At 42.3% G+C, this 27,948-nt stretch overlaps 1 protein-coding gene across 3 annotated transcripts in view; it reads left to right on the top strand.

The window, feature by feature from the left end:
• SLC43A2 (solute carrier family 43 member 2) overlaps positions 1 to 27,948 on the top strand; it is a 52,276-nt gene that overhangs the window by 3,878 nt on the left and 20,450 nt on the right. For all 3 annotated transcript variants that reach the window (XM_033922706.1, XM_033922707.1, XM_033922708.1), the window contains 7 exons: positions 4,574 to 4,778; positions 4,895 to 4,950; positions 6,535 to 6,611; positions 11,700 to 11,792; positions 12,110 to 12,243; positions 13,050 to 13,252; positions 13,567 to 13,713. In XM_033922706.1, the coding sequence (XP_033778597.1) occupies positions 4,574 to 4,778; positions 4,895 to 4,950; positions 6,535 to 6,611; positions 11,700 to 11,792; positions 12,110 to 12,243; positions 13,050 to 13,252; positions 13,567 to 13,713 (915 nt within the window). The remainder of the gene's footprint in view (positions 1 to 4,573; positions 4,779 to 4,894; positions 4,951 to 6,534; positions 6,612 to 11,699; positions 11,793 to 12,109; positions 12,244 to 13,049; positions 13,253 to 13,566; positions 13,714 to 27,948) is intronic.

The following is a 27,948-nucleotide window of genomic DNA, read 5'->3' as shown; positions in this document are numbered from 1 at the left end:
TCTCCCTTCTACCTGCGGCTCTCTTCGGCAACTCAGCAGCAACGATCGACACAAGCTTCTGGCGTCGGGGCCTACCCTCTGCGAGTCCCGCTTGTTTCAACTTCCTTTTTCCACAAAGGTGGGACTCGTAGAGGGAAGGCCTCGATGTCGGCAGCTTGTCTTGATCACCGCTGCTGACGAGTTGCTTAAGAGAGCCGCGGAGCAGGGGGGTGTTGCCAGGTGCAGGTAGAAGGGAGAGGGCCAGATGCAGGACTCGTGGGTGAGGGAGGAGAAGAGAGAGAGAAAGAGAGAGGGGAGGGAAACAAAAGGAAATCTTTCATACTGGGCTGGGCCGGAGTGGAGGGAGGGTGGAAAGATTCTAGCTACAGGGTGCAGTAACAAAGGAAAAGGGGGGAAAGCTGAAAATGGAGATAGTGACACAAAGAAGAGAAAGGGTAAGCAGGACCTACTGAATAAAGATAGAGATACAGAGGGGACATGAAGAGGAGGTGAAATAGAGACATAGAAGTAATGCTGAAAAAGTGGGGGGGGGGGAGATAAAGACATTGAAAGGGCAAATGGTGAACATGGCGTAAAGATAAGGACAGAGACAAATGAAGATTCTGAAAAAGTGGTGAGATAGGGATATAGGTGAGATGGACACAAAGAAGGGTGATGCTGGAAAATAGGTGGAATGGTAATTCTGACAGACACAGAAGGGAAATGCTGGATCAAGGAGAGATGGGGCTCAGGCTGGATGGAATGAGGAGAAATGCCTTGTTGGCCCGGAACTTCCTCTCCTACGTCAGAATTGACGTCAGGGAGCGGAATGCTGGTCAGCGCGACGCTTCTGCAGGGAAAGCTTGGGACAGCGGTGGCTTGGGGACTATTCCCCGATGGCGGTGGCAGCAAACCGAGTGGCTTGGGGGAGGGCACGGAGAAAGAAAGAAAGGGGGCAGACAGAGAGACAGAAAGAAGGGGGAACAGGGAGACAGAAAGAAAAAGTTGGGGGAGAGAATGAGGTCTGGAGGAGAGGAAACATACAGGAGGCTGAAAGAAAGGAAGAAAGATTGGATGCACAGTCAGAAGAAGAAAGTGCAACCAGAGACTCATGAAATCACCAAACAGCAAAGATAGGAAAAATGATTTTATTTTCAATTTAGTGATCAAAATGTGTCTGTTTTGAGAATTTATATCTGCTGTCTATATTTTGCACTATGGCTCCCTTTTACTAAACCGCAATATTGTTTTTTAGCGCAGGGAGCCTATGAGCATTGAGAGCAGCGCGAGGCATTCAGCGTAACTCCCTGTGCTAAAACCTACTATTGTGGTTTAGTAAAAAGGGAGGGGGTGTATTTGTCTATTTTTGTATTTTGTTACCGAGGTGACATTGCATAGAGTCATCTGCCTTGGGAAATGTATATGGCAGATATCTTTGTTTTGTGTTCAAAAGAAAAGGAAATGCATTTCTGGTTTTATTTCTACAGTGTTGAAGTACTTGTTGGCCCTTGCTGTGACTGGTGGGGATCCCCAAGCACCGCCAGCAGAGGACCTCCTCTAGAGATGGTCAGAACTCCCCTCCACCAAGCGCAGCAGTCGCTGGCAGCATCCATGAGCCACTGAGGTGCCAGCATCTGTGACTCAGGGACGCTACTGCTGCCTGCCAAGCTTGGCAAAAGGGACCCCAGGCCAACTGCAAAGGAAGTCCTCAGCTGACAGTTTGTGGGTTCTCATCAGCTGAGTATTTATATTTTATATTTACATTAGAGGTTCTGGTAGAAACCCATTTACAAAGTATGTATTCTTCCCAATTAATATTTCCAAATTAATAGTCTCTTTGCTTATTTGTAAATGGGTCTCTACCAGAGCCTTTAATTCAGTAGCATAATTAAATAAAATAACTATTTCTGAAGTTTATAGGGAAGGATGGTGACGGAGGGGATTCCTCGCGGGGACGGGTGGGGACGGAGGGGATTCCTCGCGGGGACGGGTGGGGACGGAGGGGATTCCTCGCGGGGACGGGTGGGGACGGAGGGATTCCTCACGGGGACGGGTGGGGACGGAGGGATTCCTCACGGGGACGGGTGGGGATGGGTGGGATTTTGGCGGGGACGGGTGGGATTTCTGTCCCCGCGCAACTCTCTAATTTACACCCCACCTCACTCCGATAATGATCTCCCTCCCTCGCCTACCTTCTTATTGCCTGGTGGTCTAATGGTCTTTGGGGCAGGAGTGAGGCCCACTTGTTCCTGCCCATGCTGACTCTAGCCTCAAAATGGCTGCTGTGACCTCTAGCAGCAGTCTCACGATACATTAGGAAATAACTTTTTTCATGAACAAGGTGGTGGATGCCTGGAATGCTCTTCCTGTGGAGGTGGTGGGGAAAAACAGATATAATTAAAAAAATATGTAGTATAAAAAAAATAGAGGATTCCTTTACAGAAAGAGGATTGAACCAAAATAAAACTCAAATAACCTTAACACTTTAAACAGAGTGTAGAAAAGTGTGTTCTGTACAGATCAACTTGTACAATTCCAGCCACCTTGCTGGGCAGACTAAATGGACCATATCTACCATCATGTACTATGTTACTTTGGGAGTGTCCTGTTTGAGATTTTCTCTGAGGCTAATAGTGGAAGCAGTTATTAGTGCTGTAAGCATGATGTGTAGTAAAATGCAAAACCATGTACATTCTGTCTAAGCTTGCAGATTTTGCTAGGCAGGCTGTGGACATAGATACTTTCAGCGCACATTGGCTTTTATTGCTAGCAGATACTGTCAAAGATGTGTAAGTTTGTGGGATTCAGCAGAAAATGTTCTGATATACTGTTCCAAGAAGCACCCTTTGTTCTTCCTTGCAATCTGATGAAGAAAGCTCACCTCAGCAGTCCTGCAGCTGTACTTTGTACAACAAGTAAATCTTTGACTCGGTGTCAGGGATGTAGCGCCTTTCTGGAGCCTTGATATCTTCTCAGGTTGAAAAGACTTGAGGAGCTGTCGTAACTCCTGCTCAGTTAGTTCCCTTACAAGAATTCAGAGCCTTTCTACTAACTCTTGAGGTGTGTGGTCAGGATTTATTTTTTTAAATTACAATTTAGTCTAGAAACTAGGTCATTGTATTGCCACATTTTCAATTGCCAGTATCAACTGTTTTATTTTCACAGTGCTGAGAGCTGCAGCTTCCAAACACAATTACACATGTTCAGCTACAAACAAATGTATAGTAATGTAGTCCCAAAGGCAACCAAGTCTTTTACTGAATAAAATAGTGTTTAATGTCTCAATACTTTATAGCCCTTCTGATAATACTGATCTTCAGACCCCCAGAAATGCCACCAGCCACTCATATGTTTCATAGTGGTTGGATTTATACATTAAATCCTCACCGGGTCACTTATAATTGTGAATATTGTACATAATTTAAATTTTAAGTGTAACAAATATTTTCTTTTAAGAAGCTAATACTTAGCTTGAGTGGTCCATTCTAATGGATACATCACCAACATGTTTCACCCTAGAGGGGTTTCATCAGGGCTACGATCCCTTTGTTAGAAATGGTTACCCACGACATGACCACTGTTATTTTAAGATCTAGCTGTGGTCGTGTCGTGGGTAATCATTTCTAACAAAGGGATCGTAGCCCTGATGAAACCCCTCTAGGGTGAAACATGTTGGTGATGTATCCCTTAGAATGGACCATTCAAACTAAGTATTAGCTTCTTAAAAGAAAAGATTTGTTATAGTTAAAATTTAAATTATGTACAATATTCACCATTATAAGTGACCCGATGAGGATTTAATGTATAAATCAAACCACTATGAACATATTTGAGTGGCTGGTGGCATTTCTGAGGGTTTGAAGATCAGTATTATCAGAGGGGGTAATTAAGAGGTGGTCATTAAATGGATTAGCCTCCTAGGACTGTCTTGGCATATATCCTCTCATATAACAGATATTCTGAAGCATTAGTCATCAATTCAATACTTTATAGGACATAATTTGTAATCAGATAAAATTTGTTATAAGATAATATATGAACAGAAAATGGAATAAAACTAATTGGAAATACTTTTTGAAATCATGTCTTGCATTAAGTATACAGTATATTTTCTGTGATATGTTAACAAGACTTTGAAGCCAGTGTGGTTGAATATTATTTCTCAGGCCATACCATTTTAGATTTTATTAGTATACATAGAGTTAAAGGCTGAGTGGGCAGTGCTTGAACTGCAGCTTTGTCATTTTGTGTTCTGTGTTTTTAATTTGAGGACAGATGTCCTGTGTATAGACTTGAACCCTGGGGGTGGGGGGAAGGGGTATGTGACCTTGCAAATTACAGTGCATTCTCACATATCTATATAGTAATCACATGTCTTATCAATATTGCAAGAAATGTGTTAAAAAAAAGTTTGCCAATTCCAAATATGTAATATACTGCTCTTTCAAGACTGATGGTTGATGTGTATATGGTATAAGAAGGGGCAAAGATAACATAATCTTGAACCTGTTTCAGTGACATAGGTGTGAGATTCTGGAGTTTTTGTGATAAAATCTTACTTTTATTGTCCTTTCTCCTTATTTCCTCTACTTAGAAAATTCCACCAACAGCTCTGGCCCAGGTAATGAGACACAGGACGAGTCCGTGCAGAAAGTAAATGGTTGGCTCATTTGCAAGGAGCAGGATGAGATGCTGAACCTAGCTTTTACTGTTGGATCTTTTCTGCTCAGCGCAATCACCTTGCCTTTGGGGATTGTCATGGATAAATATGGACCCCGTAAGCTAAGGCTGCTTGGCAGGTCAGTTTCACCTGTCTTCACTACTGACTCATGCTATGGAGAAAACAATCTGGCATTACAGACGGATTCCTTGAAGCCCACGCTGTGTTTCTCTAATGCTCCCAATTCTCTTTCAGTGCCTGCTTTGCTGTGTCCTGTTTAATGATAGCACATGGAGCGAGTAATCCTGACTGTGAGTATTGTTGCATTCACTATCAGATACACTCATTAGCCATTTAAATTCAACTCATATGGTTCTAGGATGGTGTGGAGATCACAACGAAGGACCTAGTTTGAGGAATGGTCTAGAATTTGGTAGCTAAGAAATGTTAGACTGCAAAAACCAGAGGGAATGGTACAGTTTAGGGGAGAATGGAAACAAGGATGGTCTCAGGACTTAAAGATTTTTCATATGAAGATCGTCTGAGCAGTCTGCGCTTATACTCGCTTGAGGAGCGCAGAGAAAGGGGGGGACATGATAGAAACTTTCAAGTACATAACGGGCCGCATCGAGAAGGAAATCTTCACTCTTACGGGTCCCATGGTGACAAGAGGACATCTGCTAAAACTTAGGGGAGGAAGATTTCATGGGGACACCAGGAAATACTTCTTTACCGAGAGGGTGATTGATAGATGGAATGGTCTTCCACGTCAGGTAGTCGAGGCTAGTAGCACGCTTGACTTCAAGAAACAATGGGACAAACATGTGGGGTCGCTACAGAGGTATGATAGAGGATAGTTTCTCGAGGGTGGAAGGGATCATAATTGGCCAGACTTGTTGGGCCGTCAGCCCTTTTCTGCCGTCATATTCTATGTTTCTATGTAAAAGAGGAGTGGGACTTGAGGGTGATACTGTGTTTCCCTGAAAATAAGACAGTGTCTTTTATATTAATTTTGGGTCCAAAAAACACACTAGGGCTTATTTTCGGGGATGTCTTATTTTTTTTTCATGTATAGCAATCATCTCTCGCTTCCTCTCCTCCACTCCAATTCTTCCTCTTGTCTTTCTCTCCCCCCTCCCGTGTGCAGCATCTTTCCTCCCCTCTCACCCATCCCCTTGTGCAGCATTTTTCTATCCCTCCTTTCCATCCCCCTGTGCAGCAGAACCCCACTGACCCTCTCACCGTGAGACTGACATACCTCCGCTCTGAGGCCTCCAAAAATAGCAGCGGCTCAATTATATGTTTAAATACCTATGTGGCGTAAAAGTGTATGAGATGAATCTCTTTCAATTGAAAGGAAACTCTGGAATGAGGGGGCATATGATGAAGGGGAAAGATTCAGAAGTAACCTCAGAAAATACTTTTTCACAAAAGGATGGTGAATGTATAGGAAGGCCTCCCAGAGGAGGTGGTAGAGACAGAAAGTGTATCTGAATTCAAGAAAGCTTGGCACAAGTAAGTTTTTTGTTCACTGAGGGAGAGGAAGGATAGTAAATGGCATGATTAGGCAGACTATATAGGCCATATGATCTTTATCTGCCTTCATTTTTCTATGTTTCTGGGAGAAGCTTTTCACTTTTCCCTTTGCTGAGGTTGGCAACTGGTTGTCATGTCTTTAATGAACAGCATTTTGACCAAGAGATTTTATAAGTAACCTCTTTCATGCTGCCTTAACTAGGTGTGTTATCAGCCTCTTTTATTATAATGTTCAGGGCTGGAATTTGAACCCTTTCAGTTACTTTATATTTTCGGGGAGGGAGGAGGGAAGGTATTGACCTCTCTGTTGCTCTCTAATACCTATGAACTGAAATTATGCTCTTTCTTTCCCATTCTAGCTCTGTCTGTGCTAATCTTCATTGCTCTGGCATTGAATGGTTTTGGTGGAATGTGCATGACATTCACTTCATTAACGGTGAGCAAAAACAAACTTTTTTCAAGTTTCCTATCTTGTCTGCTCCCAGCCTCTGTCTTTTTCTTGCACCTTTTATGTCAGCATTTATCAGTTTAAATTCTTTTCCTCCTGTTTCTTTCCCTTTCTCTTTAGAGGAAGGAGGCAGTAAAAAGCTTCCTATAGCTTCAAAATTGAAACTGATCAAATCATAGCAACAATGCAGCCTACACAGTTTAGCAGCCTTGTAACTTGAAAAACTTTTCTACTTATTTTTTTTTCTGAGCTACCACACTTTTTTTTTTTTTCTTCAGGTATAGAAACATAGAAGATGACGGCAGAAAAGGGCTACAGCCCATCAAGTCTGCCCACTCTGCTTACCCACCCCCTGTCTATGCCCTAATGACCCAATTTCCTTATCTTGACCCTCGTAGGGATCCCACATGGGTATCCCATTTATTCTTAAAGTCTGGCAAGCTGTCTGCCTCGATCACCTGCACTGGAAGCTTGTTCCAATGATCAACCACTCTCTCTGTGAAGAAATACTTTCTGGTGTCGCCATGAAATTTTCCGCCCCTGAGTTTGAGCGGGTGCCCTCTTGTGGCCGAGAGTCCCTTGAGAAAGAAAATATCATCTTCCACTTCGACACGTCCCGTGAGGTACTTAAATGTTTCGATCATGTCTCCCCTCTCCCTACGTTCCTCGAGAGTGTAGAGCTGCAATTTGTTCAGTCTCTCTTCGTACGAGAGACCCTTGAGCCCCGAGATCATCCTGGTGACCGTCCGCTGAACCGATTCAATTCTGCGCACATCTTTACTGTAATGTGGCCTCCAGAAATGCACACAGTACTCCAGATGAGGTCTCACCATAGCCCTTTACAACGGCATTATGACTTCAGGCTTTCGGCTGACAAAACTTCTATTGATACAACCCAATATCTGCCTTGCCTTAGATGAAGCCTTCTCCACTTGATTGGCAGTTTTCATGTCTGCACTGATGATTACTCCTAAATCTCGTTCTGCTGAAGTCCTAGTTAAAGTTTCTCCGTTCAAGAAGTACGTCCTGCATGGATTTCCGCTTCCGAGGGGCATGACCTTACATTTCTTAGCATTGAAGCCTAACTGCCAGGTTGAGGACCAACTTTCCAATGTAAGCAGCGCCATATAATTCTGTAAACTGCATTCACTTACTATATTACATAGTTTGGCGTCATCGGCGAATAGTGTTATTTTACCTTGAAGCCCTTGAGTCAGATCCTCTATGACAGGGGTGCCCACACTTTTTGGGCTTGCGAGCTACTTTTAAAATGACCAAGTCAAAATGATCTACCAACAATAAAATTTAAAAAAAACACAACGCACACTGTACGCATAGAAAATGTTAATTATCATTCCTATTCCAGGGTTTTTCAAAGAGGTCAAAGCAGATGACTCTATGCACTATCACCTCAGTAACAACCATACAAAAATAAACAAATATACCCCCCTCCCTTTTTACTAAACCACGATAGCAGTTTTTAGAGCGCAGGGAGCTGCGCTGAATGCCCAGCGCTGCTCTCGTCGCTCATAGGCTCCCTGCGCTAAAAAACTATTGCGGTTTAGTAAAAGGGGACTTTAGTGTAAAATATAGACAGCAGATACAAATTCAGACACATTTTGATCACTAAATTTAAAATAAAATCATTTTTCCTACCTTGTCTGGTGATTTCATGAGTCTCTGGTTGCACTTTCTTCTTCTGACTGTGCATCCAATCTTTCTTCCCTTCTTTTAGCCTGTATGCTTCCTCTCCTCCAGACCTCATTCCTTCCCCCAACTTTTCCTTCCTCTTCCCTGCCCTTTCTTTCTCTCTGCCTCCCTTTCTTTTTTTTCTGTTTCTCTTCTTTCCTTCTGTCTCCCTGCTTGCCCTTTTTCTTTCTTTCTCCCTGTCCTCCCCCAAGCCACTGCCATCGGGGACCAGGACCCAAACCGCCACCAATAACAGGCCCGAAAGCCGACACCGCCCCAAGCTGTCCCTGCTTCGGCCGACCAGCATTCCTCTCCCCAACGTCAATTCTGCCGTCGGGGAGAGGACGGCTGATTGGCCCAAGATCGCGATCGACCTATTGGGGGAAATGCTGCCGGGTCCTGCCTTCGCAGAAACAGAAAGTAGGCAGGACCTGGCAGCAAGAAGAGCAAATGCTTCACTAACCTGTCTCCCGCCTTAGCCCATAGCGAACGCTTGCTTCAGGGCTCTCAACATGTGCGTAGCGGCTTCCCTTCTCCCCCCAAACATAACTTCCGGTTTCGGAGGGAAGAGAAGGGAATCCGACACGCACACGTTAGAGCCACGGAGCATAAGTTCGCTACGGGCTGAAATCTCCAATCCGTTTTTTTTTTTTTTAATGTTCAGCAGCGGCGGCAGCAGCAGATGATAGCTGGGCGGACCGCCCAGCTAAAAGGCCCTAGAGAGAACACTGGAGAGGAAGGCTGATCGGCCCGGTAGATCAGGACGGCAACACAAGTCTATCACAGAGCCCGGGATGGGCTCCGCAATTTACTCGCGTTGCCTTCCTGAGCTACTGGTCAATCGCGATCGACGTGTTGGGCACCCCTGCCCTATGAATATGTTGAAAAGGAGTGGACCCAAGACCGAGCCCTGCGGCACTCCACAGGTCACCTCCGATGTTTTAGAGAGGGTACCATTAACCACCACCCTCTGAAGTCTGCCACTCAGCCAATCATTGACCCATGCAGTTAGTGTCTCTCCTAACCCCATCGATTCCATCTTGCTTAGCAGCCTGCAGTGTGGGACACTGTCAAAAGCTTTACTGAAGTCCAGATACACGACGTCCAAAGACTCTCCCAAGTCCAACTTTCTTGTTACCCAGTCAAAGAAGCTGATGAGATTGGATTGGCAGGACCTACCCTTGGTGAATCCATGCTGACTGGGATCCCGAAGATTCCCTTCATTCAAGATCATGTCCAATTTGCTTTTAATTAGTGTTTCCATGGTGACTGGTGTATTTGCTTTTTGTTTGGGAGAGTGCAATAATAATAATCAGTTTATATACCGCAGGGCTGTGAAGTTCTATGCAGTTTACAATAATTAAAAATTACAATTAAAAGAGAAGTTAGAATTAAAAAACTAAAAAACAAAGATTAAAAAATATTGTATTGATCTAAATGGTCCACTATAAAATCATTGCTAATTAACTGCCTAAATATTTCGTAAACAGATATGTCTAAGTGTCTCCTAAATTCCACATAGGAGTCAGAAAGCATAAGCAGATGTTCCAATCCTTACCCCATAATGCTGCTTGATATGAAAAAAGATTTTGATGATGCTTTTTAAATTTACATCTTCTAACAGGCAGAAAAACAAAATTCAAATGTGAATTTCTCTTGTGTCTGTTGGTTGCAAAAGAAAAAAGCTCAATTATATATTTGGGAGATAAACCAAACAAAGCCTTGAAGCAGAAACAACCATTTGGAATTTTGGGACATCTGGTTGTTATCCCAGGACAAGCAGGCAGCATATTCTTGACTGATGGGTGACGGCACCGACGGAGCCCCGGTACGGACAATTTTAGAGTGATTGCACTCTAAGAACTTGGAAAGTTCTAGCAGGCGCGCGATCCCCAGTTTCTTAGTTTCCGCGGAGCTAAGAAGTCGCACTTTTCAATGGCTGTTGAAAATATTTTTTTCTGTCGCCTTCCCGCTCGCGAAATCTTTTTGGAAATTATATTTCCTTTTTTTCTTTTATTATTTTCTTTAAAAAAAAAACAAAAAACCAGTTTTTTTTCTTTTTTCTTCATTTCGTCGGTTTTGGCCCGGCGGGGCCTGCTGCCGCCATCGAGGCCTCGGCCTTCGATTTGGGGAGATAAACCAAACAAAGCCTTGAAGCAGAAACAACCATTTGGAATTTTGGGACATCTGGTTGTTTTGGGCTAGTGTTCTTTGATGTCTTAGAGATGGCAGCCTTAGTACTACACTTCTTCCAGTCTCCTAATTTGTATGGTCAGTTCCTTCTAGGGTGTGTGCTAAATGTTAAGAAGCCCATAGGTATAAAAGGGGCTTCTTAGCATTTGGCACACTAATACCATTAGCACACACTAAACTTTAGTAAAGGGCCCCCCAAGTTTTCTTTTGGAATGCTCCCTGAACTAAACTTCATTCTGCCTTTTGTTGCTTCTGCTTCACATAAGGCTTGATGTAGCTGCTGGATTCAATAGGAGCATCCATAAATTTAGACCCCCTTTTACAAAGGTGCGCTAACTGCTAATGTGTCCACAGGATAACATGCACACATTAGCTTAGTGCACCTTTGTTCTTTGATACATCCTATATGTTTTAGACTGGTGAGGATGTTAAAGGAGAAATTAGGTCTTAACCTGTTGATTTTCTTTCCTTAATCTCACCAGACCAATCCAGAGGCTCTCCCTAATATATTTACAGTTTTTCTATTACTTTAGTGTATACTTTAATATTGCTCTTCTCACTCTTATCAACAGTCAAACTCTCTTCAGATTCAACATTCGGTTTTCTCTAACGGTTTTAACTTTTGAGGGTTTTTTATTGGCAATATCAGTAGTATTAATACAACAACTCAAACAAAATAGAAAACAGATGGTCCATTAGTTTTTTGGGGTTTTTTTAATACTGAACATCCAAGATTGAATGATGCCATTATTGAGTGAAGTATGCAGGCAGTATACATTTTTGTTTTCCCTGTCCCATCTGCTGATCTAGCACAACTCCCAGTTTCTAGACTAGTCTGGTGGACTACAGGGAAAAAAAATTAGCAGATAAGACCCAATTGCTTCATATAGATATATATTTGTGTGCGTGTGTATATCAGTCTATTGTTAAAAAAAAAAAAAAAATTCTCTAATATTAAATAAATCAACTTATGTGGAAATGATATAATTTCTGTGTTATACATTCTATTTGCACATACTATAAGTTAGTTCATTTATTTAATAGAGAAGCTCTGTAAACTCAGAGTTATAGACATGCTTATCCAAGGAGCATGTGCTTAGATAGTAGGAGAAGACAAAGGAAATAAATGTTAATGCTGGAGGAGTGTTAGAGAACAGCAAAATCCTTAGCAATTTTTTTTGTTTTCTCTTTCAGCTGCCCAACATGTTTGGCGATCTTCGTTCCACATTTATAGCACTAATGATCGGCTCCTATGCTTCTTCTGCTGTCACGTTTCCCGGTATTAAGGTGAGGTTTATATCTTTGAGTTGAACATCCCCTGCTGTTACATTATAATTGTTGGCACTTCATATGTATGCTTTAATATGCAGCCATAACGCATTAACTCTTGATGCTCCTTTTCATGACATGCTCTTCCTTGTTCCTCCTGTCATTTTCTTAAATGTGTGCCATCCTACTGTTTCCCTCTTAGTTATGGGTCCCTTCACATCTTCCTTCCTTCCTCCTTTGTAGCATATTCTTCTGCTTATATCTCATGCCTATACATCTGTGTTGTGGCAGGCTGGCATCCAGTGCTGACAGGTATTCCCTCTGCTGCTTTTCAGGTGATCTATGACTTTGGGGCCCCTTTTATAACCATCCTGATTGTCTGGGCTGCCTGTGCAGGACTAGTTTTCTTCAACTGTTTTTTCAATTGGCCCTTGGAACCCTTCCCAGGACCAGAAGACATGGACTACACGTATGTGATTAAATATATTTTTCTTTTTTTTTCTCAGAGGAAGTAATTTAGTTTCTTTCTTTCAAGTTATTGGTACCTTAAAAATCAATCTAAGCCTTTTACTCCTTTTGTTCACTTTCCAGCTTTCACTTTTTCTGTGTGTTTATTACACTGTAGTATTTCATTAAGAAAGCAGCTAATCGAACTTGTTCAAAAATACACAAAATAAGATCAAGGCATGATGTTGTACTACAAAGATCTAAGATCTTGGCGATTGTTAATCATCATACTTCTCCTCTTCCTAGCTGTACAGTGGCATACAGAGGGTAGGTGGTACGCCCCCTGCTCCTTCTGCACCCCCCAAGAAACGCGCCCTCCCTTCCCATCCCCACACCACTTTAAATCTTCGCCGGCGAAAGCAGCTTCTCTGGCCTGCTGCTCATGCCGGCGTTGACTATGATTCTGACATCACTTCCTGGCCCCGTGACCTGGAAGTAATTTCAGAGGGAGCCAAGCTGGTGGGAGCAGCAGGCCAGAGTAGTTGCTTGTGCTGGCAAAGATTTAAAGAGGTACGAGAAGAGCTGGGAAAGGAAGGGCACTAGCGTGCTGGTGCCCCTACCAAGACAGTTCCCAAGATGGATCCCCCTTAGTACATCACTGACAGTGAATACTACTCCTTTTATTCTTCCCAGGCACACTGATCTGCTTGCCTTCCCTCTCCTCTGATAATGCATATTCATCCCTTGCTTACACATCTAATTCCTCTGTTTTGACTGTTGCCTGATCCACCTCACCATGGTTACTGCATTTTCTTGTCTTCTCCTCAGAGTGAAGATTAAGTTCAGCTGGTTGGGATTTGATCATAAAATTACAGGAAAGCAATTTTACAAACAAGTGACCACTGTGGGGCGCCGTCTGAGTGTGGGCAGCTCCATGAAGAACCCCAAAGAGTTAGCAGCACTACAGGAGGGCAATAAATTGTGTCTGTCTACCATAGATCTGGAAGTTAAATGTCAGCCAGACAGTGCAGGTATCTGTCCCTTCACTACTGATTAAAACACTGGTTTCAGGGAGGATGGGGAGGTGGAAAAAGTGAGGGAACATGGTGAACTGAATATCTTTTATTCATACAGGTTGTCAGTAGTAACTACATATTACTATCTTATGGCTGTTTGGGCTCTTTGGGCTGATCTACGGGGCATGGGTGTTTACACTACCAACACTGTAGCCTGGTTGGTAGGCCTAGCAAGAGTAAAATAGGCATAGAGACGAGAATGACTCAATAGGAGCATATGTCACTTCTGTGCTGTGTGGAGATGAGTGATGGTGATTATTTCTCCACAGCTTCCCCCTCCTTTATGCAGAGCGTTTTCAGTCCCATTTTGCTTCTGAGCCTCATTACCATGTGTGTCACACAGTTGCGGCTTATCTTTTACATGGGAGCTATGAACAACATCCTAGAGTTTATGGTGGATGGAGACCTGGAGATAGGTATGTTGACATATTTTACACTAAATATTATCTCTTTCCCATCCCAGACTTTCCCCTCTCTTTACTGTACTCTTTTCGCAGCTCTGATGCAGCATTTCTCAAGCCTGTTCTCTGAGGCCCCAGAATAGTGACATTTTAGGATAATTATGACTCTGAGATCTATTTGCATGTACTGGTTCTGTATGTACAACTAGATCTCATGTTGTGGATAGCTTGTAAACCTAATCGACTTAGGGGTCAATGGTCACAGTTTGAGAAAGCAAAGTTGCTTACCTATAACAGATGTTCTCCATAGACAGGCAGAGGAATGCAGCTACACTTAAAGGTGAAGTCCTCTGAGCCTGAGTGTCGGTGCTCTCCCCTATATGCTAAGTTTTTTGTTTTTTTTTAAACTTACTGGGCTTGTGCAAGGGGACCCTACTCCTAGAGCCCCTCCCTTTGTCCTGTCAGTTTTGTCTCTAGCAATAAAGAAAGTGAGTAGTTGAGGAAATGTTGGACGTGCAAGTGTGGCTGCATTCCCCTGCTATCTACGGAGAACATCTGTTACAGGTAAGCAGCTTTACTTTCTCCAGAGACAAGTAGGGGATATGCAGGCACATTTGAAGGTGAGTCCCAAGCTGAAAGAATTGTATGGGTGAAGGTTAGTCCTTATAGTGCAAATAAAGTGCATAAAACTGATTGTCCAAAACAAAGATCTTGTGATAACTCTTGGTCCAAACAGTAATGCTTTCTAAAAGTATGTATGGAAGACCACGTTGTGGCTTTGCATATATCCTGAATAGTTATTAATTTTAAGTTTTGCTATGGTAGAAGCCTAGCTCTTAGCTTATGTGCTCCAATAAAACCAGGAGACTGAGCGTGAGTTTGTGCATAACAAAAATTGATGCAGTGAGTGATCCACGAGGATATAGTCCTTTTTGTCGCTGGCTGTCCTTGGGTGAACTTTTGCATGTCTGTGAAGGTGTGCTGTTACTAGGCACTTTGTGAAAACTCATGGGGCCGATGAAAGGCTGAAGAGAAGAACCTTGTATTGGAGAAGTGCCTATTGAGAAATTTTGAAATGAAGGAAATACCAGTGGGATGGATGGATCTGGATATGCATATATGCATCTTTGAAGTCTAGGGTGGCTAACCAATCATTGTGAGACAATAATAGAATAATCTTTGGAAGAGAAATTGTCCTAAACTTTTCTTTTTTGAGGCAGGCGTTGAGTGGCCTGAGATTGAGAATTGGGTGAAGACATTGAGTCTTTTTGGGAATTAGGAAGAAGTTGGAGTAAAATCCACTGTTTACTTGGTTGGAAGGGACTTCTTCGATGGCATTATTTTGTAAAAGAAGGGATAGTTCCAGAGTAAGTTGTGGAATATGTTGATGAGGGACCTTTGGAGGCAGGGGAGGCTGGGATGGAAGGGTATGGGTCAAAAAGTTGAGGAAATATCCCTGAGAGATTATGCTGAGGACCCATTGGTCTGTTGTGATGGCCTGCCAAGCAGAAAAAAAATGGGTTAGCCGCCCTCCCACTGGCAAATGGTCAAAAACTAGGATTAGGTTTTAGAGGTAGCAATTGAGAAGCCGAGGATTGCTTACGATCTCTTGGGCGCTGTTTTGGGGTATAAGTAGAAGACTGTGGCCTCTGAAGATTGGGTCTGTTAAAAGGAGAGAATCTTCAATGAGGATAATACTGTTGAAAAAATTGTTGGTGATATGCACTGCGATAAGAGAAGGTAGAGGGAGGCCTACGAAACTGTGAGGCTGATCAGAAGGATGTGCTGAGAGTTCCCTACTAATTGAAGAATCTTCTTTAAGTTGGGAAACTGTTGCTTACACCTTTTCACTAATGAGACTGTCACCCAAACAAGGGGCATCTGCCAACCTGTCATGGAGGTCATCCTTGAGATGCGATGCCTGAAGCCATGCTGAGCGTCCCGCGGCTATTGCCACTGCTGCCATTCTAGATATCATATCATTTAAACATCATAATTAGTGGATTCTTGCAATGCAATGTGGAGACTTGGGAGCGCCTTCGGAGAAGCAGAGTCTAGATGCTGCAGAACAGAATGCTGAAAATGCAAAATTTGGAGCTGGTGAGCTATAATCTTGAAGGACAGCATAGAGCCTTGATAGACCTTGCGTCTTATAGAATCAATCGGGCAATAATCTTTCCCTGGAAGAGCAACAGAGGGAGACTTTATCGGCCTTTTTGATAGCTGACTCCGACACCATGGAGTGATGCGGGAGTTGCTGTAAGTCATGACCAGGTGCTTTTTGTGCCTTTATATACTTTAACTCTTTGAAGTTCCGGCGTGAAGAGGAGTGTGGAGAAAGTGCTGTCCATTGTGGTAACTTGTAGCCAAGAGAGGTGTCTTCACGGTCCTAAAACCCACCTCTGATACCATCGCCAGTGAGAAGAAATACTTATTGTTCTCTCCAACGTTGTGTTGTATGTGTACGCTCTTTAAAAGTTTGTTTGTCAACTTTCTTTCCCTTCTTTATTTTTTTAGTTAGATTTTCTTTCCTTTCCCTAATCTCTCTCTTTTTTTTTTTTTTGTGAGGGAGAGAGGGGAGAGCTACTACCTGTCAGGAGTGGCCGAAGAAAAAAAACTGACAAGGCAAAGGGAGGGGCTCTATGAGTAGGTTCCTCTGGCACATGCCCAGTAAGCTCAAAGCTTACCATTAGCTAGGAGAGAGCACTGGCATTCAGGCTCAGTTAGAGGACTTCACCTTCACCTTCAAGTGTGCCTGCATATCCCCTGCTTGTCTCTAGAGAACTACCACTATCAACTGATAGTCTGATAAGGCAGTGACTAAGTTCATAAGCTATATTCATTAAATGGAAATGTATTTTATTACTCTATGCTATAATAAAAGTTAGAAATTTGCTGGAGTTTCATAAAATTGTTTGACCTATTAGTTTTTAAAGGGAAAGATTGTACTTGCTATTGCTTTATGATTCTATGTTAAATCTCTTATTGATGAAACGACAAACATAACACATTGATATGTCTTTCCTATTTTTATTAACAATCCCAATAAACTATTTCATATATATTTTAAATTAATCCCTCCCCTCCCCTCATTAACCCCAAAACAGAAAACTATGGGCTCCTTTTACAAAACCATGCTAGAGCCTTAACGCACGGAATAGCGCGCGCTAAATTGCCGCGTGCGTAGCTGCTACCGCCTCCTTTTGAGCAGGCAGTAGAGTTTCGGTTAGTGCGCATTAATCTGGTGCATGCGTTAAAAATGCTAGCGCGCCTTTGTAAAAGGAGCCCTATATGATTTCTAAATAAATCATAAACCTGTAATCTTATGACCTCACACTACACCCAACCCAAATATCCATTCACCCCCTCCAAAAAAAACTACATTAATAAGAGTTGTAAGTGTTGTACTTTAATGTTTATTTAATGCCTGTACACTTGATGAAAGTTTGAAAATGTAAAGAATTTTAAAAAACAAAAAACCTACCATATTCATCTCCCCTTCCCTTCCCTAAATGCAATGCATAACTTAATGAGGGAGAGAGATAATTACATCTAGCTTCAGAGTCGTAGCTTGTTAAGGATAAGATTGCGAGCCCTGAGTTGACGAGGACTGAACTGAGGGTTCCCAAATGGACCAAAATAGCTTTTTATGCTTAGGGTTATGAGGTCATCTCTCTTTTCCAAAATCATCAAAATATGAAAAGCATTTCTTCAGTGGTGAAGTGATGGCAGCAGTGGCTGTATCCAATACTGAAGTATATACTACTTATTCACAAGAAATGCCTTACTTAGAAGTATGTGTTTCCCCTTACATAAGTTCTCACTTTATGATTTTAAAGAACTCTGCACTCTGATTAGTATATTTGTGCATCCTTGAAAGTATTTGTGGTATATGCTCTAATTTTGAATGTGCTACATGAGTTTTGTCTTCCTTGCTGCCCTTCTCTTCCTTTTCTTGGCCGTTTTAAAAAGGGCACATTTATAATAAGAATCATGGATATGAGTGAATGTGTTTTTCTTTTTTCCTCCTTCTTTTGTAATTGTGGATTTAGCAAGTTCTAAAGGTAGGAAGGTATCTAGGGCAGTGGTTTTTTTTGGGTTTTTTTTTTAGATCTACCTGTCAGTGCAGCACCCTTATTCTCTGGATTCTAAGCATTACACTACACCAACGCACCTAAGCTCCAAGTTGGGGAACTGAGGCAGATATCATTGAGATAAATAAATAACTGCTTACCTTAGATGCATTTACCTGTCTGTGTATAGTTCTACAAACTAAATAGAAAAACTTATATGAAACGTGCTATTAGTAAGTATTGGAGGGAGCATCAATTATTCAAACAAAACAGACGTGTAAATCATAAATAACATGTGGAGAAAAACAGACCTCAATACTGTGGCTCTTGGGCCCATAAGGCGCCAGTCTGTAAAAAAACTCCACAACATGTAAATAATAATCATACACATCAATGTTTTTGAACTTTTTATTATCCTAGTACAAGCAGTCAGCATATTCTCATATGTGGGTGATTGTCATCCACAGAGCCCCGGCATGGACCATAAATAGTGCATCGGCACTTTAAGAAATTCAAAGCTTCCACTACCGAAAAGGCATTTCATGTCACTTATCTCAAACAGGCTCACGAAAAGGGCACAACAGTGGCCTGTTCTAGCTGTATGAGATAAGTGACATGAAATGCCTTTTGCTCTGGGACAGTTCTTAAAAAGTGATTGAATGTTTTTCACGCCAGTTTTGGCTTTGATATATATACGTTATACATGGTAGTAGCCATCAACCTTTGAAGTATGTTGGTGTGGAGCCTTGAAACTAATCAAATATATACTGAAAAGAAAAAGTTCAAAAAATATTGGTGTGCATGATGTGGAGTTTTGGGGTTTTTTTTACAGACCCGTGATAATACAGGCTTATGGGCCCAAGAGCCACAGTATTGAGGTCTGTTTTTCTCCACATGCCATTTATCTCAGTTTTGTTTGAACAATTGGTGTTCCCTCCAATACTTACTAACAGCACATTTCATATAAGTTTTTCTATTTAGTTCATAGCTTTATGGCTGTTCCCACTTCTAAATATTTTGTTGTTCTAACTGTATATAGTTCTAGTCATATGAGATTATGCAGCCAGAAAACAGGTTTTGATTCCAGATTTGCTGTTTAATATCAGATTGAATGCTTAAGTAATATGTATAATTAAATATTTGGCATTAGTTACAATGAAGGGGTGAGACGTGATTTGTACAAACCCAAATATAATTAAAGAACACATCTCTTTCTACCTAAAGAAGGATATGGCAATACTCGAGAGGGTTCAGAAGAGAGTGACACGTTTGATAAAAGATATGGAAAACCTTTCATACGCTGAAAGATTGGAGAAACTGGGACTCTTTTCCCTGGAGAAGCGGAGACTTAGAGGGGATATGATAGAGACTTACAAAATCATGAAGGGCATAGAGAAAGTGGAGAGGGACAGCTTCTTCAAGCTTTTGAAAACTACAAGAACGAGAGGGCATTCGGCAAAAGTAAAAGGGGACAGATTCAGAACCAATGCTAGGAAGTTCTTCTTCACCCAAAGGGTGGTGGACACGTGGAATGCGCTTCCTGATGGTGTGATAGGACAGGGTACAGTATTGGAGTTCAAGAAGGGATTGGACAATTTCCTGAAGGAAAAGGGGATAGAAGGGTATAGATAGAGGGTTACTATAGAGGTCCTGGACCTGATGGGCCGCCACGTGAGCGGACTGCTGGGCATGATGGACCCCTGGTCTGACCCAGCAGAGGCACTGCTTATGTTCTTATGTCAAGCAGCCCACAGAGCTTATGAAATATTTAGTCAAATGGCCTCCAAGTCTACAGGACAGATCAGTGTCCCCAGGGGCTACAGCTCCTATAAGGGGAATTCCATTCAATCATCGGCCTACTCCGGAAACCAAAGCAAAGGGAGAAAACTCCCCACTAATGAGGAGATAAACCCTTGGTCAAAAAAAACGGGCATCAAATTGCTCAAAAATTATAAACTGGTTGAGAGGGACAGTTCAGAACATTGTGTGAAGTAAGTAGCAAAAAGTAGCAAATGGATCCAAAACACTTATCTGAGCCATGTCGTTCAGATCACTCGCAGCCTGCATTCAATGGCTCTGCTTTCCATCCACAATGATTGTAATCCAAAAGTGTGATCCTTCAACATCCAAAATGAATATCTGGTGACTAATAATTAGCTCTTTTCAACAAGAGTCCATGCACAGCCTTGTTTCGCAGAAGGTGCTGCATCAGGAGAATACTCAATCTCACAAAGACTCTGTCCAGACCATGAATAATGGCGCCCTTGCTCATAAAGAATGCTTACGGTGACGTCACAAGCACGCAAAAGCTCCCTATTCGTATATTAAAGGGGCAGATCACTATATCAACCAGAAACTGATTATTTAAAGAGAGTCTTCCATTCAGTCCTGTAGGTTCAATCGTCCCTAACTGAAAAATAAGTCGCTGCTCTTGTCTTCTCAGGCGTTTCTTAATATCCCCTCCATGAGTAGACACCATTAATTGTTGTAAAATCGTGCATTTCAAATCCTTAAAATAGTGGTGCTTTTGTAAACGGTGTTTTACAAGAGGGGCTTCCACTTGTTGATTCTTTAGGCATGAACGGTGTTCAATCATTTGAGTACTAAATTGCCTTGATGTTTGCCTGATTTAAATCATATTGCAGGGATACATCTAGAAGTGCAGGAAATAACTCCACGTAGATATCTCCATTGTTATCATTCCAATACACAATATTCCCTTCAATTGTCAAGCTACAGATAGAACACTTTCCACATTTAGGGCTCCTTTTACGAAGGTGCACTAGGGTTTTTAGCGCACGTAGAAAATTACCACACGCGGTAGCCAAAAATCTAATGCCTGCTGTAAAGGAGGCGGTAGTGGCTAGCGCGCTTGGCAATTTAATGCACACTATTGCGCACATTATGGCCCTAGCGCACCTTTGTAAAAGGAGCACTTAGAAAAAACAACGTTTTCATTTTGTCATCTTGTTGTCCAGACATTCGCTTTACACAACTTGTCTGTCAAGTTTCCATTTCTAGCATAGGACATCATGCACCTATATTGACTAAGACTAGCATGGCCTGAAAAAATGCACCAATGTCTCTTTTTTTTTTTTTTTTTTTATTAATTTATTTATTAATTTACTATTCTTACATCAATTAATTCACATATAATATAATTAATTATTACATAACATTTACAATCAATATATCATATCATAAATAATAAATCCCTCCCCTTTTTTCAATTCTTATTTCCAAAAATTATATAAGTCCCTCCCCAATCTTATATATCTATTACAAATGTGCTAAGAAATCTGATCAGTAGAATAATTAGTCAATGGTTGCCATATTTTCTTAAAATGTCTCTTAATAATAGATGCTATTTCTTGAGAGGAAGTGGTATTTTTCAAATTACATGTAATAAATGATTTATCCTTCAATTCTTGATGTGCTTGCAGAAGCCACTCATGATCATTATGAAACACTCGTTTATGAGCATTTTTAATCACCTTTTTGGGATAGCCACGTTGGAAAAATTTCCTTTTAAGTTCTTCTGTTTTATATTGTTCTTTAAATATACAGATACATCTGTACCGAAAGAATTGTGATACCGGTAGATTATCCTTGGAATGTTTAGGATGCATACTGTCGTAACTTAAAGTATTACGGTTCGTCTATTTTTATTTTTTTTTAATAGACCTGTGTATTGAAATCTGTAATGCTGTCTTTATATGCATGGGAATTAAACTGCTGACTGCCACCAACTCAGTATTGACCCCTAAGCATCTTCTCTAAAGTGAGTCTTTCCATTTCCCTTATTGCTGAGATTTGTTGTGGAAGGGTTTTAAAAGTTTGCATCTTGAAAATCAGACACTTTATATATTTCCTGCAATGTTCATTGTAACATGAAAAATTGAAATATCTGTTTTGTACATATGTGATGTCATGTGTGACATTCACTCTAAAAATGGTTGTAAGACAGAGCGCGTTTATAGGAAAACAGGTTAAAGAATATAAAATGCACTGGATAATGTTTGTGTGTCTCTGGTTGCACAGCACACAGTACCTGACTTCGTAGCAGCATTTCCTGCTCTGTGAACCGTGTCTGCCTTCATTCAACAACTGGTTTCTTGATTATTATGCTTCTAGCTTGTTTAAACTGGAGTGAGAGCCAGAATAAAGATGGGTATGCCTTAATGTCAGAGTGACCAAGGTTGAATAATACATTTCTTTTCGACCTCTATATGTGAAAACTTTGCTTAGAGGGGATGCAGAGAAAGAGGATAGGAATACTTCAGGGTTCTGCTTGAGGTTCACCTTTATTTGATATATCACCTATCAAATAGCATCTAAGCAGATTGATTAAAGCAAGTTAAATAATCCATAGGCATATTGTTAAATTCTGCCTTTACTATATTCCTTCTCTTAACCGCCTAGAACTGAAAGGCATTGTGCAATCTACAAATAAAATATGTTATGTTATAGAATTAAAAAAAATTAATGGTGAAGAAAGAGGAGGTTGGTAGAGATGGGAGGAGATAAGAAGTGTTCTATGGATGGAGCAAGAATAAGTGGATTTATTTGAGATAGAATTGCCACCAGCTGACTGAATCAATCCTATTTTTATCCCATTGTATAGTTGGGTTAGACTGACAGGGTTTGGGAACAACAGAGATGCTACTTTGAGGGAAGACAGGAGCTACCACTATGGAATCAACCCCTATTGCCTAAAGAACAGTGTCCCTTTTGTCCTCTGTCAGCAAAGTACTGTTTCTGGATAAGGAAGCCTTCCAAAAGTGTAAAATACTAACTCTTACCCCTTAATAGACAGTGTGTTATCAGGCCAGATTACTTGGCCAAGTCACTCTGGTGGTACTTATAAAAAAAGGACATTCCTGGAAGTGCCATTGCTGAGGGGATACATACCAGACTTTCTTAGTGATGTTTCCTACTTATTGAAACAACCTTCAATTGAGATCTGGGGGGAAACCAATTATCTGGCCTTTCAGAAGAATTTCAGAATGAATCCTGTAACAACCCTACCACCATCATCAGTGAATGTTATCTCACCCCTAGCAGACTTTGATTTTTAATAGGAATGCTTTGGGATTGTTTAATTCTGTTTGGACGTATCCTGGTGATATTGGTTTTTATTTGTTCAATTTATAAGTTGAATGAATTATATTGGTACTGATATTTTAGCCCGTTACATTAACGGATTCTAGAATAGATGTCTGTCTGTCTTTATTTCTGTCTCTCTCTTTCCCTCCCGCTGTCTTTCTTTCTGTCTCTCTCTCTCCCTGGCCCCCTTTGTCTGTCTTTCTGTGTCTTTCCTTGCCCATGTGTCTTTCTTCTTTTCTTTCTGTCTCCCTTCCTCCCGCTGTCTGTCTTTCTTTCTATCTATCTGTCTCTCTCCCTGCCTACTATGCAGCAGCATTTCTCTCCCCCCACTTCCCTGTGCAGCAGTCACAGCAGTATTCCCTCCCCCTCCATTTCCCTGTGCAGCAGCCACAGCAGCAGCATTCCCTCCCCCTCCATTTCCCTCCCCCCACACCACTTCCCTGTGCAGCAGCAGCGTTTCCCCTACCTCCCCTTTCTCTTCCTGCGGTTTGGCCGGCTCCCTTACTGCCCCCCCCCTTCCCTTCCTTCGGTCCCGACAAACCTGCCATCATCAGAGACGCGGCAGAGCAAATCAGGGCAGTAGAAAGCCCCGAAGCAGCGTGTGTAGAGTGCTGCACACGCTGCTGGAATTGGCAGGTTTGTAGTCGGGACCGCGGGAAGGGAAGGGGGGGGCAGTAAGGGAGCCAGTCAGACATAAGCTTAACTCCTACAACTGAATTTTGGCAACTTTGTTTTTAGACTACCCTTAGGCTAATGGCTCCCTTAGTTACTTTGAGAAGTTTATTTTTGTTTTAAAAGCCGCCTTCACGGTTCCTCTCTAGATCCCCGCCTGCATCGGAAGCCTCTGACGCAGGTGCGGCTCGAGAGGAGCCTCAACCGTGGCTTTGTCTGTTGAAAATCATCTGTTCTGCCCAAAAACAAAAATGTGCAACCATCCCTAGCATGGCTTACTTTAGGTTCCTTCCCCCTCCCCCGTTGCCGAGTCGCTGTTAATATTCAGATGCCATCTCTCTGTCTCGCAGCGGGCTTACCAGCTCCGGCCAGACAAAGTTCATTTTTTAGTTCAAAGCCGACGCTGCGTCTCCTCTCTCAATCCCCGCCAGAGTCGGAAGTCTTCTCCGACTCTGGTGAGGTTCGATAGAGGAGCCGCGGCAGGGGCTTTGAACAAAAAAATGAACTTTGTTTGGCCGGAGCCGGCAAGCCTGCTGTGAGACAGAGAGATGCGTGGTAACGCGCATGTGCACTCTGCCGGCCACGGAACTACAGATCAGGCAACACGGCGTTAAGAGTGCACATGCGCGCTTAGCGTTTTATTATTATAGATGTGTGTTTATGGTTTTGCACCACTTTGGTTATCCAAAATGGGTTTGTAAAAGTGATCACGGTTTCAATTATTCACGATTTTTAACTTGCTGGCTCCTCCCCAAAAAATTACGTCAGCTTGTATAGAGAAATCACTGATTACAAGTGTTTACAGAGAAAATTGCTGATTCCCAGCACTTTCTTCATCGTGTTTTGCCTCTCCTTCAGGAACAGGCCAGGTCTCTCATCATGTTATTTGTGGTTTCACCATATTCACAATGGATTTTAATAGAAAACAGCGAATAACATATGAAAAAGTTATTTGCGGTTCTGTTAATCCCCTACCACAGCTCATACGGAGGGAGAAGTGTCTAAGAAAATTAACATACCAGTATCAGAAAAATAGCACATTATTTTATAATGAGCTGTACTTCAGTGCAGTCTTTATCCTATATAATAAAACCCTAGCCGCGCATGTGCGTGTTCCATTTTCCCTGATCTGTGAGATGTAGGTCCGTGGCTGCAGGAGTCCGCATGCGCGAGTCCCCAGCCCCTACCTACACTCGCAGGACTGGCAGCCAGCACTGGACTCCCTGCTCTCCACAAGATCGGTAAGGCTCACTTACACCCTTGCCGCCGCCCCCCCCTTCCCTTCCCGTGATCCGACCGGCTCACTTAGTCCCTTCCCGCCCCCCCTTCCCTTCCCGCGGTCCCGACTCTGGCACGTCCATGATGACATCATCAGAGACGCGGCAGAGCAAATCAGGACAGTAGAAGGCCCCGAAGCAGCGTGTGTAGAGTGCTGCAGACGCTGCTGGAGTCCCAGGTTTGTCGGGACCGCTGGAAGGGAAGGGGGAGCAGAAAGGGACTAAGGGAGCTGGGCAGACTGCGGGAAGGGAAAAGGGGGGTAGGAGAAATGCTGCTGCTGCACAGGGAAATAGTATGGGGGGAGGGAAATGGAGGGGGATGGAATGCTGCTGTGGCTGCTGCACAGGGAAGTGGGGGGGAGAGAAATGCTGCTGCATAGGAGGCAGGTAGAGAGACAGACAGACAGATAGATAGAAAAAGACAAGCAGTGGGAGGAAGGGAGACAGAAAGAAAAGAAGAAAGACACAGGGACAGGGAGAGACAAAGAAAGACAGACAGACAAAGGAGGCTGGGCCAGGGAGAGAGAGACAGACAGACAGAAAGAAAGAAAGACAGCAGGAGGGAGAGAGAGACAGAAATAAGGAAAGACAGACAGACATATATACTAGCACCCGTTAATGTAATGGGCTAAAATACTAGTATTATAATAAAGAGTAAAAAAAACTACTCTAAGGAGAAAGCTGAGTCTTTGCCGTTCACAGTTTTTGAACTGGTATTGAGGATTAGGGCTAGGGTTAGCTGCTTGCTGAGATAAACCTAAACTGTACAATTTGGGAGTCTTACGAGACAGCTGCTACCAGTGGGGAACCTTGAACGTGGTGTTAATTTCCTTGAGCCTTGCCAGACCAGTTCAGACAAGTGGATTATGTAGATCAGGGGTCTCAAAGTCCCTCCTTGAGGGCTGCAATCCAGTTGGGTTTTCAGGATTTCCGCAATGAATACGGAATCTCATCAAGCAGAGGTACAGGATTCTAGACTTAAGGTGATCAAGACCAAGGGCTTTATATTCTTGGTGAAGAGAAGGTAATGGTGGAGGTAGAGGACTCATTGTATAAAAATATGACCTCTGGTTTTAAATTATATATTTTTTTTTCAGCTGGTACACACCAGTACAGAGTACATGCCCCTTTTTTCCCTGCCTTCAAAATGTTTCTAACCATCAAATTAGTTATTTGACTTAGTCTCCCAGCATGTTTTTTCCCACTCATTAAAAAAAATCCAGCCTTGAATCTGACTTTCAGATTGAAAAGCAGTCACCTTCATGGTAGAGCTATTCTGATTCACATTGGCTGTATGCACACATTACTATACGTACTTCCTTAAAATAGTATTGGGTATTGTTTTTAAGTTGATACTTTCTAGCCTGCTTGATAGGCTGTAAATGGGAGTTGTGTCTCTGAAGGTTTAGTCAAGCGTGTTTGGACTAGGTTAGCCTGCATCTCTTAATAATTTGATTGTTTTCATCTGTAGCTCCTATATTTTGAATCTGAAAAGCTTTTGAACTTTAGGTCATCGGGGAAACTCTGAACCAGTCTCAGTTTTACTCTCACTGCATACAGTGAGGGTAAATCAAGGATTGGCCCAGCCTGTCCTTGAATGATCCGGATCTGTCACATAGATTTGCTTTTTATAACAGCTGCACTCCTTGCCAGATCACTTGGCACATCTTGAGATTTTACTTCTGATGAGCTTTGGTGGTTGAAGGCCATGTAATATACACAAAACATGAATATGTGACCAAGGTGAGATATCCTTCTGATATGTCTTTTCTGTATAGAAGTACTGTTTCTTCTGTTTTCTCAGTAAGAGATGCATTGGTATTCTAGGGACTGGTTGAATGACTCATGGCAAGGACATGGCTATGTTTTAGGTGTGGCTACTGTTTTTGGGCAGAAGCATGGATAGTCACTTTGTCCCCTAAGATTCTTTCTGTGTGTGTGTGTCTCTCTCTCTTGTAAACGTGTGACCCAGAGAGGCTTTGTAGCTACCACATTTTAAATATCATCCCTTTGTGGTTATACCTAGATAGGGATACACACAGCCTGAGCACAAATTTGTATTGTTGTTCCCAATAGGTTGGATTATTAGAGGTCTTATTTATTAGTTCAGATAATATAGTTATTTTGAAATCAGATGTCCAGAATTTTGCCAGATGTCTAAAGTCTAGTTCTGCTGCAGTGCCCTGCCAATATCTGTGATGAAAGGAAAGAGATACTTTGTCCTGTGCCCTAAAGATATAAGTTGTAGAAGGAATATCTTGTACATTCTCTGATAGGTCTTTCCATGGCAGCGAGTCACTGTAATGTCGAAGTTGTGCATATGCAAACCAATCATATCTGGAAGATTATGAACTGATTGTAAATCCACAAACTATTTCATTTTACCTTCTTCTGTGATGACGTAGCAAAAACTCAAGGTCCCTTTCCGCCTAGCACTTAAAAATTGCCGAGTCTGTTCCCAATGGAAAGGCTGGATTGCCTGGCATTTGTAAGAAAGGTGTGGTATGAAAAGAGCATCACCATTGAGGTGTCTCAGGGCTCGGTGCTTGGACCCGTGCTCTTCAACATCTTTATAAATGATCTGGACATTAGTACGACGAGTGAGGTGATTTAAATTTGCAGACGATACGAAGTTATTCAGAGTAGTGAAGACACAGGGGGATTGCGAAGATCTGCAACGTGACATAATCAGGCTCGAGGAATGGGCATCGACATGGTAGATGAGGTTCAACGTGGATAAGTATAAAGTGATGCATGTAGGTAACAAATATCTCATGCATGAATACAGGATGTCCGGGGTGGTACTTGGAGAGACCTCCCAGGAAAGAGACTTGGGATTTCTGATCGACAAGTCAATGAAGCTGTCCACGCAATGTGCGGCGGCGGTGAAAAGGGTGAACAGAACACTAGGAATGATAAAGAAGGGAATCAAGAACAGATCGGAGAAGGTAATCATGCTGCTGTACCAGGCCATGGTGCGCCCTCACCTGGAGTACTGCATCCAGCATTGGTCGCCTTACATGATGAAGGACATGGTACTACTCGAAAGAGTCCAGAGAAGAGCGACTAAGATGGTTAAGGGACTGGAGGAGTTGCTGTACAGCAAAAGATTAGAGATACTG

The sequence above is a fragment of the Geotrypetes seraphini genome, chromosome 15 (genome assembly GCF_902459505.1).
Source record: "Geotrypetes seraphini chromosome 15, aGeoSer1.1, whole genome shotgun sequence".
NCBI classification, from domain to species: domain Eukaryota; kingdom Metazoa; phylum Chordata; class Amphibia; order Gymnophiona; family Dermophiidae; genus Geotrypetes; species Geotrypetes seraphini.
The sequence above is the reverse complement of the archived record's forward strand: the minus strand, read 5'-3'. Positions and strand labels throughout refer to the sequence as shown.